Here is a 14,448-nt window from a genome sequence, read left to right as displayed (position 1 = left end):
TGGAGAGAGGAGCCCATGCTGGAGCAGGTTTGCTGGCAGGACCCCATGGGGGACCCACACTGGAGCAGTCTGTTCCTGAAGGACTGCACCCTGTGGGAGGGACCCACATGAAAGCAGTTTCTGAAGAAATGCAGCCTGTGATAAGGACTCACATTGGTGAAGGACTGTCTCCCATGGGAAGGATCCCATATTGGAGCAGGGAAACACTGTGAGGAGTCCTCCCCCTGAGGAGGAAGGAGCAGCAGAAACAATGCATGATGAACTGACTGCAACCCCTATTGCCCATACCCCTGCACTACTCAGGGGGAAGAGTTACAGAAGTTGGAGGTAAAGTTAAGCCCAGGAATAAGGGAGGGGTGGGGGGGAGGTGTTTTTAAGATTTGATTTTATTTCTCATTATCCTACTCTGATTTCATTGGTAATAAATTCAGCTAATTTCCCCAAACTGAGTCTGTTTTGCCAGTGACAGTAATTGGTGAGTGATGTCTCTGTCCTTATCTCAACCCGTGAGCCTTTCATTATATTTTCCCTCTTCTGTCCACTTGAGGAGGGGAGCAGCTTTGGTGGGCATCTGGCATCCAGCCAGGGTCAACCCACCACAGTATCTTAAGAAACAGTGATTATTACAATCCCAAAATATATATCATACCTTAGAAAACAGCATTAATAACTTCTAGTTTTCACCTCATAGTATTTATTAGTAGTAGTGTTGCTATTAATATTATTTACTGATGCTATATTAAGTACACATTTTCTTTGAAGTAAATAATGAAATGTCTTGATAGGATGTATCTTTTATTCTACAAACTTCTTATTGAAATCGATGAGATCAAAAGAATGGTGTACATAATTTCTTAGAGAATGCATGAAAAAGATTAATACGATTTACTTCTTTAAATTATCAGATGCTCTCTATTGATCAAAAATAAAACCAATACAGATATAATAACAGAAAAGGAAATTAAAAAAGTGCACAGCACCATATGTAATTATAAGTGCTTTTCTGATTTCAATTGTTCAGTTAATTTTCATGCACCATCCTCTCCATACTCCATAATCTCTATTATATTTCTTTTGTCATGTAGAATTGGTTGCTGTATAATCTCCAACCCTATTTTCCACATTTCATAAAGAATATTACATTTTTATAACTATCAGTCACCAATAAATCTGCAAATGTTCCCTCACAGACAATCCCAGTCACAGCTTTCTAAGCCTTTGGTCCTCAGAAAGACTACCTTTTAATTTTGAGAAGTTTGCCAATACATGCATGATATGTATTGAGAGGTTTTTTCTCTTTGCACTTTAATTACATAAACTATAGAGCAACACGTCAGTACTCTGTGCAATGAATTTAGAAGTCTGTAAATTCTGGTTTCAGAAACTCCTTTTATATATTATTCCCTTTTAGTTAGTTACATTCATTCATTCATACGTATGGGCATGTAATATGATACAAAAGAAAAGAAATAGCTGAATGTCAGCCATCTCAAGAGATTTATGTTGCAACTATAAATAAATTAGCTTTCCTAAAAATTGTCACATTTCTGCTCAACAGCTTGCAGAAGCTCCTTCATGCTTAGAAGACCTACACTAGGTGCTCGCCATGTATTTCTGGGCTGAACTGTAGATCACTGTCCTACTCAGAGTCTGTTGCAGATAATGATGAGGGAGAGGAGCTTTCAAAGATAAATTGAATTTGCCTATTTAACTTGTCTTTCACTGCTTCCATCTCTTTTTCTTTCAGTGTTAGGAAGAGTCTTGCCTTTGTATTACCAATAGAAAACATGATCCATATTAGTGGATCTAACTAGGTTCCTAACCTATTGAAGGTTACCAGGACTACAGATCCTCCATAGTAAGTAGTTTTAAATTACTGTAATCACATGCTTTAGCAGCACTTGGAGGAGAGCAAAAGGTTTTACCCAGCTGAATTCCTCTTGCTTTTCCTTTTCTGAGCTGTTCTGCACTCTGTTACTCATCATCCGGTACCCGTATCTCCCAGCCTCTGGTGCTGGCCAGATAAGATGGTGTTCTCTGTTCAGGTGTGTACAGTGGTTTCTGAGGGTCTCTCTTCTCTCTGCTCAGCATTTCGTTTCCACATACATGTATAAAGGAGACAAAAAACTTGAGTCCAGTGAAGGGTTTTCAACTCCACGTGCCTATGGAAGTCTTAGGAAATTGGTTACATATTTATGATGAAGGAAAAGTTTTCTGGACAAAAGTCAGCAGAGCGCATCAGGAAAGCATATTGTTACTGATATCTTATTGCAAGCTACTATTAACCACAGCAGAAATTCTGTCTTCTACTTTCCATTTGTATAAGCCAAGGCTGCAGAAACCATAGCAGAGACATGAAAAGAGGAGGATGCCACAGTCAGGCATAAGTATCTCCTGAACAGCAGGCATAGGTATAGTCTTTTCCTGAGGTAGAAAGCATTTTCCCCACATGAGAAAAGGGTGATTATTGTGAGAGCTGCAGAGGTTTGTGGACTTGCTAAGGGTGATGTGCTGGGCCTGGAAAAATGTAGAAGATTATCATATATACATTGCCCATTCCTTCACTGAAGGGTTCTAATCCCTTGTCCTCTTTTCCCTGCAGTACCCTCCTTACCAGAGGCTGAGACTCCTGCCTGCATGATCGCAACAGTCGTGGATTGATAAGGTCACCAGGTTAAAGCCCAAGGCTCAAGCTGGTGCTTAGCATACAGTGTTGATTTAAACAGTCATTCTTTTTCTTTTCTACTCCCTTAATTAGTATTTAAATATTCCAAGTGAAGTGGAATAGGTCGAACAGGAGCCATTAATGATCTGAATCCGGAATACTCTATAGCCTATTTATTGGAGTGTTTGTCTGGGGAGTGGAACAGACAAGTCAAAACCTTCCAGCTCTTTCATTTAGAGCAGACTGCACAGAGGCTTCTAACATCCCAACTGAATTACCCTAGCAACAATATTATTATTTAAAAGGGAACAACCTCTTTTTTTTTAGTAGCATGACTAGCCCTCTGTTTTTAATATGGCCAGCTTAAAAAGGCATTGCACATTAAATATTTTACTTTTTTTTTTTTGTACTATTGACAGAACAAGGACTGTTATACATAAAATAACTATGGAATAACATAAATACAGAAAATTACTATTTTACATTTGAATGAGTCTGAATGGAGAAGGGGTATTTTTTGTTTTGGCTTGGATTTTTTGTTTGGTTTTGTTTTCCTTCTGGGGTAGTGGAAGTTATAGCTGCTAAACTGTAAAATCACCTGTCCATCCTTAACCATGGACTACTATACTTATTATGCCTTAAGGAGAGCTCAGCTCACAAATACAAAGGGTATTTTGTCTAAGATGCCAGGACTACAAGCTCAATCTGGACTCTGAAAATCGCACAGTGTTCTCCTCAAAGTTGTCACCAATTGTCAAGGTTTATTTATATTTACGAGACCCTATAGGTCTTCAGATTGTATCCTAAGTGACAACTCTGAAACCAGAGGAATAGTAAAAATCTCAGAGTTTTAGCTGTTTGGAATTTAGCAAATCAATCTGTTGATGTAAAGGTGACATTTGTGACCTGATGGGGTAGTTCTGTGTGCATGAGAAATTGTGATGTGGAGTCAGAGGTAAATATCCCCAGAGTAATCTTTTTATAGAAGTATATATATAACTTTTTTAACATTCCCATCCTCATTGAAAATCAATAGCAATCACAACCCAAAGTGCCAGGAGGTGCTAGCAGACATTTGGTGGTGGATTAAAATTGGATGGCTGAAATTGTAACAGCCTTCAGTTGCACCCTCCACTCCTTTGATAGATGTCGCCTCCTCCAAAACAGGGACAACTGAGCTGATCATGAATCTTCTGATCCACTGCAGTGTTCATCTAAAGTAAACTGACTTGGATTCTGGTTGGCTATAATACAGACAGTTAAGTTTGTCTTGGGAGAGAATATGTGTATTATATGGGTGGCAAGGATGTCTGAAATTCAGGAGACTGATTTTAACCTGTTGTTGATTGGCCCCTGTCAATTGTAAAACTCAGTAGGCTCCATCAGGTGATATCAAAGCAATAAAAATGCCTTTCTTACTCCCCCACTGGACACCTGAAGTCCCACTGACCTGTTGAGCAGGAGCTCTGCGTAACTTTGGCACATTTCTGAGAAAAAGGAGAATTGGTGCTGGCTGAAATGATGGAAACATTGCACGTGTGTAGGTCCCCTCTTTCTCTACTGGTCTAGCTGTTTAAATAGCATCACTGCAGGTTTGGAGAGGAGGGTAGCACTGGTAGGACATGGACAGAAATGCACACAACACCTGGGCACCGCAAAGCAAGGAACAGGCAGGGAAAAGCATCAGGATATCACCATGGGTACTGCAGTAACAGAATGGTTGTAGGGGGAAAGGCAATCATCTTGGTGTTATTGCCTCTTCTTTTTGGAGTCATGAAATTACAGCGGTATCAATACACAATCCACCCCACATGAGATTATGTAGTAGCAAAAAATGTCTTCCTCAGGAGTCCTCAGCTAAACTCCTTCAGACAATTTAGATTATATTAGTATCTTGGCACATAAAAATCTAATCTCTATTTTCAGTGGTTTAGGACATCCTGTCTGGGTTCTTCCAGAAGTTACTGTCCTGTAGATGATGCTGCCAGTCCTATGAGGATGTGTCTGATATCATAAAGCATCTATAACAACACTGGAGACCTTTCACAGAATCACAGAATCATTCAGGTTGGAAAAGACCCTTGGGATCATCGAGTCCAACCATCAGCCTTACTCTACAAAGTTCTCCCCTACACCATATCTCCCAACATCTCATCTAAATGACCCTTAAACACATCCAGGGATGGTGACTCCACCACCTCCCTGGGCAGCCTATTCCACTGTCTGACCACTCTTTCGGTGAAATTTTTTTCCTAATGTCCAGTCTGAACCTCCTCTGTTGCAGTTTAAAGCCATTCCCTCTTGTTCTATCACTAATTACCTGTGAGAAGAGACCAGCACCAACCTCTCTACAATGTCCTTTCAGGTAGCTGTAGAAAGTGATGAGGTCTCCCCTCAGCCTTCTCCTCCTCAAACTAAACAGTCCCAGCTCCTTCAATCTCTCCTCATAGGATTTGTTCTCCAGGTCCTTCACCGGCTTCGTTGCCCTCCTCTGCACTCGTTCCAGCACCTCGATATCTCTCTTGTATTGAGGTGCCCAAAACTGGACACAATACTCCAGGTGTGGCCTCACCAGTGCAGAGTACAGGGGGACTATCACCTCCTTACTTCTGCTGGTCGCACTATTTCTAATACAAGCCAGGATGCCGTTGGCTTTCTTGGCCACCTGGGCACACTGCCGGCTCATGTTCAGTTGTTTGTCAGTTAGAACCCCCAGATCCTTTTCTTCTTCACAGCTCTCCAGCCACACCTTCCCAAGCCTGCAGTGATTCATGGGGTTGTTGTGGCCCAAGTGCAGGACCTGGCCCTTGGCCTTGTTGAAGCTCATCCCGTTAACGTTGGCCCACCAATCCAATCTATCCAAGTCTCTCTGTAGTGCCTCCCTATCCTCATGCAGATGAACACTCCTGCTTAACTTGGTGTCATCTGCGAATTTACTCATGATACACTCTATGTCCTTATCAAGATCATCAATAAAGATGTTAAACAGAAATGGACCCAACACTGAGCCCTGAGGAACACCACTTGTGACCGGCCACCAGCTGGATTTAACTCCATTGATCACCACTCTCTAGGACCGTCCATCCAGCCAGTGCTTGACCCAGCAGACCGTTGGCTCATCCAGGCCGTGAGCAGCCAGTTCTTCTATGAGAATTCTATGGGGAACTGTGCTGAATGCTTTTTGAAAATTCAGGTAGACAATATCCACAGCCTTTCCCTTGTCCAATAGTTGGGTCATTTTGTCATAGAAGGAGATCATGTTTGTCAGGCAGGACCTGCCTTTCATAAACCCATGCTGACTAGGCCTGATCCCATGGTTGTCCATTATATGACTTTTAATGGTACTCGAGATGATCTGCTCCATGACCTTCCCTGGCACTGAGGTCAGACTGACAGGTCTATAGTTTCCTGGATCGTCCTTTCTGCCTCTCTCGTAGATGGGTGTTATATTTGCTACTCTCCAGTCCAATGGGACCTCCCCAGTTAGACATGATTTCAGGTAAATCATGGAAAGCGGCTTGGTGAGCACATCTGCCAACTCTTTCAGCACCCTTGGGTGTAACCCATCCGGTCCCACAGTCTTGTGTGCCTCCAAGTGGTGTAGCAGGTCTCTGACCACTTCCTCTTTAATTGTGATGACCTTATTCTGCTTCCCCTCCCCATCTCCCAGCTCATGAGGCTGGGTGTCCAGGGAACAGCCAGTTCCACTGCTAAAGACTGAGGCAAAGCAGGAGTTGAGCACCTCATCCTTTCCCTCATCCTTTGTTACTATGTTTCCCTCTGCATCCAATAAAGGAGGGAGATTTTCCCTAATCCTCCTTTTGTTGTTAATGGATTTATAGAAACATTTTTTATTGTCTTTAACAGCTGTAGCCAGGTTGAACTCTAGCTGCGCTTTGGCTCAACCTGGCTACAACTGTTGAAGATAATAAAAGGCCCCTGAATCATACTGCAAGCACCTGCATGTGGAACCTCTAGCAATATAACAGCATTTTTCTTAGCTTGATTTCCAGTCAAATTTGAGTCAATATCTGTTGACTCCCACTTCAATGAATGTAACGGTGGTGATTTTATTGTGTAACATCCTGAGTTTTTAAGGGGAAATCTGACTCGGCTATATCAGCAGCCAAAAGCATGCAATAGATAACCTTTTAGCATATTTGAGCTTTGTCTCTGCAGTGTTGCTCAGATTGATAAATTGTGGGAAACTATTTTCTTCACCAAAGAAGGCACACAGCAGCCTGAATTTGAAAAGATAGGTATACTAAGTAGGAAGGAACTATTTTCACATAGCACGGACCTACAGGAATGATCCTTTGAATGGTAATTATATGTATAAGTCTATATCTATATACACACATAATGTTTTAACTGCTTGTATTATAACTGTGCAAATATCTGTCATTAGTATGTCCTTGGAGATATGCTGTGGTTCTAATCAGATTTGTCAAGATGAGACAGTATCTTTCTATTCTCTTACGCATCATAAACTCTGACTGATATCCCCAGGGGAAAAAAATGAGTAATATGTCATTTATGACCTGTTGCATATACAAATTATTTGCATTTTGTATGTAGTACGATAACAAAATGCTATTGATTTTGAATTTGACTTTAGGTAGCTGATCTTTATTGCTAGTTATTACTTGGCAGATTTTTCCTCCTGCTGTGAAATATTTGATCTAAAATTTATGTTTGGAGAAATGTAAGTGGTGATGTTTTCATAATATTTTAAAAAAGTATATAAATTCTATCTTAGTGGATAAACATTATTCATAAGCAGAATAAACATTCTATAAATAACACTCAATTTCAAATAAGTAAAAAAACGCATGTGATATGCCAATCTTGTTCTGCTTATACAGCACTACTCTGTAGCAGAGCTGCTTTTCAGGGTTCGAAGAAAGGCACTGATCAGTGTCAGGATGCTTGTGCAGAAGCAAGCTTAAAAGGTAGAGCTAAAGGAAGTACACAAATGTAGAATGTTTAAGGATATGAATCTGAACACCCTATGGATATGACAGATTAAGAATTTGGGAAGTTCTGATACCAATATTGTCCTTCCCAGCTCTACAGATATGTGTGAGATACATAAAGGTCATTTCAGTATCACTTTAGAGTATTGATCTCACTTTCTACAGAAAAAGGAATGAAACCAATATTCATTAGTATAAAGATTGGAAGACCTGTTATACCATATTTTTTTAGGGATAAATATAGGTACCTATGGGTAATATCAAGGATCTAATCCTTTCTTCATTTATATCTTTAACGATATCAATATAATGATTTTCAAATAGAGGTTACATATGTGTTGTAATGGCAAATATCTGAAAGTCTTCAACAACATTGTACCTTAGCTCTACTCATAGTTTCCAAATGCATATTTGCATTTTCCATGTGAAAAGTGAACCTAAATTTGTTTATCTTTGTATAAAGTAGCTCCATCACTTTCCTTACCTCTGTCATCCTAGAAAATTATCAGTTTTATAGGTCGTGTCTGCTGTGGCAGATTATAGGTGATCTCAGGGTGAGAAGCAAAGGTATGAGCAAACCAGGCATCATCTGATTCTTTGAAATGTCAGACCTTTGTGTGGGCAAGGGTCCCTGAAATCACTGACATTAATTTAGGAGAGTTGGTGACATCACCCAGACCAGGAACATATGTAACATATTGTTGAATATTTTAACAGTAGCATACAAACAAATATTGTAAAGTAAGCTAAGTGGAGACACTGTGCTCTTCTACTGTTTTTGACTGGGAAGCTATGAATATTTTTACTATTGTTATTGTATATATTGGAAAACAAACACCAACCAAGATTGTTTAGGTTATTACTTTCTTTTGTGAAGAAGTGTAACCTGAGAACTTTCAAAAGTGGTCAGGTTTCAGATACCACGTTTTGGTTTGTGTCCAGAATTAACATTTCTTAATACTCCAGGAAAAAGTAGATTAAGTCACTACCGTTAACTGTCTGTTAAACAGTTAATGTGTATCAACTGTTTACTTAGTTAACATACGTACTCACCTTTCTAGTACCAAGTCTGTGCTTTCTGGAATTAAGTCTGCTCTGTAACTGTAAGTCTTGTTTCTCAGGAGATGTTCTCATTAAGTAAAAAATGCTACAAAGATATTTAAAAATCTGCTACAATCCTCTTTGCAACTTTTAAGGCTACTGGACATGTAAATAAATTGTGTTTCTGTTAGATGAAATGGAGTATATACGTTCCTATTGCCGTTGATGCATGTCCTTGACAGCAGAATCCAGTCAAACCTCAAGTGGCATAGACGCATTAACTCCATTGCATTCAATGGAAGTACACTTAATCACATCACCTGAGAATCTGGCCTACAGCCCGTAACAAGACAGTCCTTTGGAGAGTAATAATATTTTATGCTTTCATCAATCACTCTCCTAGGTCTGTAGCTGTTTGTGGCAGACTAAAAAATGTCATATTATAATCAAAAAGACTGGTTGTGGCTGTTTCACCAGGTTTGCTCCTAAATTAAGTTTACTAAAAGTGGCTCCAGTTCAGGAAAAACTCCTTCCAGAAACCACAACAGCCTGTCTTTAATAATGCAATATTTACACTTATTTTATATATTCTGATTACAGAGCAATTTCAAAACACTCATATTCTTGATTTTTAGGCTGCAAGTGTTACATTCTATTTCCTCTGCTTTGACTATTTTCCTAGGACGTATGTCTACAACCACAACAATAATAGATGGTAAGAACGGATCCGTTCCCTCATCATCCATGAAAGTGGGCAAGAAATCAGTTACGGAAGACCTCGTGACAACGTTCAGCTCACCAGCAGCATGGCTTCTTGTTGTTGCTCTGATTGTTACCTGGTCAGCAGTAGCTATTGTAATGTTTGACTTGGTGGATTACAAAGCCTTTGCAGGTAAAATTCAGCATATTCTGTTTGACATCTTGTATATTAAAGTTTAAAAATTTATTAAGGAATATGTATTATGTAAATATGCATGTCTCTCACCTTCTTAGAGACAGTACAGTGTCTCTGCTGAGTTTACCAGGAGAGGAGATACTGTGAGAAATGTCAGAACATATTAGTTTACAGTTCATACATCTTTATAATTTAAATCTCTCCATTTTGCAGCCCATCCTCATCTTGGAAAATGTGTATGTTGACAGTAATATCGTATGTATATGAGCATATATGGTCAGATTTCTGTTTTGCAATTTCTATATAAAATTATTTCAAGAAAAATAAAATTAATTATTAATTCACATTTTCTGAAATATAAAGTCTTTCATAGTTGCCTTGCGTATTGACATTGGCTTACAGAGCTCAATGACAAGAAAAATGCAAAAGATCATTTCTAAACACGCTAACCCTAAATTAGTCTTCAAAAACCATGTGCACAGAGGACCAGATTCTTAATATTAGGTAGGTCACACCTTGTGTTCAACAAGGCAATAATTCTAGCCTAGTTCAAGACTTGGCAAACTGACTGAACAAGATCAAATTCTGGGGTACATATTGGTTACTGAGGGCAAAGGTGAAAATGAAGTGAGTGGTACAAGGACTGTGATCGTGGTTGAGAAATGGGAAGAAAGGAATGGGGAATAGAAATTACCTCACTGCTAGTTGATTTTTATGCCTTGTATCTGGCAATGATATATAATGAAAAATAAAATAAATTAACCACCTATGTTTGTAAAGGATGAGTAACGTTCAGCGAGCCACTTTAGCAGTAAAACTTTTGTGAGGTACACAGCCTATAATGACTGGGAAACATGTATGTGAAACAGAAAACAAATTATTAAGATCCTTTTCTTTCTTAAATAAGAACTCCAGCTCTAAAGTTATCACATCTGTCACAATAATTAACTAGGAATTGAAATTCAGACTTCAGCCTTTTAATTCAAAACAAATTGACTTGATGTCTCAAAGTTAATTTCCTGGACTTTATTAGTTTACTGATAAATCCATAGATTTTTGTCCTGCTATATATCAATATTGACCTCAAGATTTACTTAAAAAGCTTTTGAGACATAGATACATCTTGAAAAAAACTGACCAATCCAGGATCAATGGATGACATGGATACTTGAAATGTGGAGAAAACATATCACAAACCTCTCTTAAATTTTTTGCTTCTCATCTGTCTTTGTTTTCAGAAAGAAGCCACTTGAGTCCCAGCAAAACATAAAGTTACTTTTAAGTCATCATCCTAAAACAGGCATCAGATTTCAGTTTGGACACTACACACTTAATGCTACAAGATAGATATAAACCAAGAGAGAGAAACCACAATATTCTGCTTTTAATTTTTCATATTAACTATCACCAATCAGTCGAGTTCTTAATATGTTTTCAATAACCAGTCAAGAAACAGGGCATAACTCAGACTAAACTCTTAAACTAAGCAATTCCTGAACTGCCTGTCAACTCACACATGTTCAATATACTAGTCAGGATAATGCTAAGCAACAAGAATCTGTATTTTTACTGGAGACTGAAGGAAACTTTCTAAGTAGATGGAAATCTGATGTTCATGTTGTATTGGTTAAATGAGCTTAAATCCCACAAGTGTTGACGGAAACTGACATTTTCAGACCAGGCTGTAGAAATAAAATAATGTAAAATTTAATCTGCAGAGTGAGTTTGTATTTTGTGGAGATCTCTGAGAGATGATACTTTAGTATTTTGAGTTCATGCTTTTGCTTCTTTTCCTTTCCAATGATATTTCTGTTCCTAAGTGATTAATTAAGCCAACATTTAAATCAGATCTCAATGGTGAAATGTTAAGAGAAGGAACTGTTGTGCTCCTTCACACCAGGATTTATTAGACTGTTCACTGTATTTACATAAATATGACAAAGACTACATAGCTCTTATCATGACCCTTGGGTTTCAACTCCTGAATTCCTACTCAGCTTGATTTTTCCAGGTTAAACCCACTGATTTATATGGATTTATATGATTTATATGGAAATAGTTGAAGATTTTGCATAGGACCACCAGATGACAGTTTGGCCCTTTGTCTCCAGTGGAGGCAAATGCCATCTTTTCCTATAGAAAGTAGAATTTGGAACATATTTTTAAGTGACTCCTTAAATCTAAAACCCAGTGATATTTTCTCTTGGGTTTGACACTTCTTTGAACAACCAGACCTGCATAAAAAAAGTGAATATTTATTTTCAGGACTGTAAATTTAGTTTTGCAAGCGTGATTAAAATTATTTTCCTAATTTTCAAATGTAAATGAAAGATTCCTAAGAAGTTATATTCAACTGTATATTTTTTAATCTATAAACCACAGAATATTCAGTGTATTTTCCTTAAGCACTTGACTTTCATAAGTCAGTGCATTCAATTTCTTTCCCATTTCTTTACCTGAAGTTCCATGAAGTTCAAGTTTAGAAAGTATGCATGGCATATGAATGAGGCAAGATGAGAGAGCTGAAATCAGTTACTCTAGAGAAGAGGAAACTGAAGGGTGACCTAGGAGCAACCTGCAGTTTTTTGAAGGGCAGTTACAAAGATGACAGAGGAATCTGACCTACAGTCTCCCACCAGAGACTTCCACTATGTTTCTGTGCCAGAAATTACTGTCTCCATAGCACAGTCAATAGTAGTGACTGTACCACACAGGACAATTGCAGCAGAAAACAGGAGCAGTTTCACATAGTAAACCAGACTGGGAACTGTGTGACTGAGGAATATACATGGATTTGGTCCCCCTGATTACACTACTGAGCTACTAGCCTCTGGCCAATAAAGTGTAATGCCCTAAATTAAGAGTTACCTATATTACACAGAGATTCATGGAGCTCAGTAGAAGTACAACACATCAGCACAGTAGGAATTAAATTTAGACTTGAACTCAAGCGTTGTTTTCTTATTTCAATAATTAACAATTTTGGTCTCATTATCTTAAAGGCAAATAATTCCAAAAAGGCATAATGAGTATATATATTTTAGCTCTTATGTATTGTTTTATCAGTATAAACTTCACGTTGCCTCTGTAGATTTTTCTTCTTGATTACTATGGTTTCATGCTCTTTTAGAAGTAAACTATCAAGTTTGAGCATTTTGACAACTTATATAAGATGGAATTTGTCCCAGAAGTAGCTATAGGAAAATGAGGTGTTTGGTTTCATCCTAAAACAGATGTGGTAAATTACTTTTTGGAGGGCTGTCTCTATTCAGTGTTTGAAAAGGAACGTTTAAAACCAAGGAAGCCTGAGGGTGGATTACACTTAGGTTTTAGGTAGCTGAAGTTAGATTACATAAATTCAAGCTCCACTCATAGAAAGATTTAAGATATATTTTGTGTAATTTTACACATCCAGAACATGATTACTGTAAATTCTATAGTTCTTTGTAGTATTCAGGAGGTGCTGGTTTTGATATAAAATATCACAGGAGGATCCTGTGTTATGAGTTGCACACAGCATAAAGCTGTGCCTCCTTGGTGGTTATGTGTCAGTTTGTTCAGAGGTTAGGACAGACACAGGATCTGCAAGTCAGCTTTGGCAGTGGATTTTGACGAAAGCATTAGACAAGAATTAGATCAGTGCTGAAAGATTCGCCCCTGTTCTATCTACCCAGAAGAAGGAAATTAAATTTTGCAGTGTTTTGCCTTAGTGTGTTATGTTCTTTCCTTTGAGGAAAGAAATGAAAGCTTACATTCCTATCATGTTGTATTATACAACAATAAACAAGACTGAAATATTTCTAATGTGGTATGAAGGTGACATGCATTACAAAAGCCTGAGATAAGAAACTATGAATCTCATGCAGTATGTAGTGCATATGAATATGCAATAAGTAGCATACTGCCTTGGAAGGTCTCTTATACATTCTCAGTATTTTCAGAAATGCAGAAGAAGATTGATTTTGTTTTGATGTGTGCCTTGCAACAGTTTGTTTTTACTACCACCCTTTGTGTTAGAAAATACACCTTGTTAATTGGCTTCATAATTCATTAATGCATTTCATGCATTTCTTGTACACATAGCTGGATTATATATTTTAATTGGTAAATGTAACTAAATAATTTAAGATTATTTTAGTCCTAAAGATTGATTGCCCGGGAATCCACATTTGCTAATGGGCTAATAAAGTGTTCAGAATTCTCTGCCATCTCTGTGACCAATTACAGCTAATTAACACCACCTTAATTTCAGATCCAGAGTGTTCAATATTCAGAGTAAACTGATAGTGATTTAGCCCATCACCTAAAGGCTAGACTAAATCAAACCTAATGAAACCTCACCAAATCTGTGAAAAGCAAAACTATACACAAAATAATCTAAGTGAAAACACAAAACACACACAGAGCACAATGAGCTTGCCATTTTATCATGCCTGCTTTCATTAAAAAAAAAAAAAAGAGCAAACTCTTTGTTGTGGATAATTCATTTTGCTCAACCATTAAAGAGGATTTTTAGAGACTTGCAGCAAAGACAGATCTCTGTGGAGGTAATGCCTGTCAATGACAGGAATGGGGAACTAACAAGGCATGGAAGCACGGAGCTCCCAGCTCCACAAGAAGCAGCAGAGATTACAGTCAGATATTTTCTTTAACGATTTTTTTTTCCTTAAGTTAATAGCAAAACATCTGGTCAAATTCTTGTGGGGTCTTCCACACCAGCTTCTGACTAACACAGTCTGAATTCACCATTTCCCTGCCTTATCTTGTGGTCACTTCTATTACCGTCTTCAGGTCACAGAAAGCTTTTGGCTGGTCCTGGGTAGTCAAGATGATATACCTATTAATATTCTCCAGTAGAGGAAAGCAAACAA

General features: G+C 38.2%; 1 protein-coding gene across 6 annotated transcripts in view; it reads left to right on the top strand.

Moving 5' to 3' along the window:
• The window catches only part of TRDN (triadin), a 244,482-nt gene that overhangs the window by 32,233 nt on the left and 197,801 nt on the right, over positions 1–14,448 (top strand). For all 6 annotated transcript variants that reach the window (XM_074862417.1, XM_074862415.1, XM_074862419.1 and 3 more), the window contains one exon: positions 9,365–9,574. In XM_074862417.1, coding sequence (XP_074718518.1) covers positions 9,370–9,574 — 205 coding nt within the window. In that variant the 5' untranslated portion in view covers positions 9,365–9,369. The remainder of the gene's footprint in view (positions 1–9,364; positions 9,575–14,448) is intronic.

This window comes from Strix uralensis, chromosome 3, assembly GCF_047716275.1.
Source record: "Strix uralensis isolate ZFMK-TIS-50842 chromosome 3, bStrUra1, whole genome shotgun sequence".
In the NCBI taxonomy this organism is placed as follows: domain Eukaryota; kingdom Metazoa; phylum Chordata; class Aves; order Strigiformes; family Strigidae; genus Strix; species Strix uralensis.
Note: the sequence above shows the minus strand (reverse complement) of the source record. Positions and strands in the feature narration are given on the sequence as shown.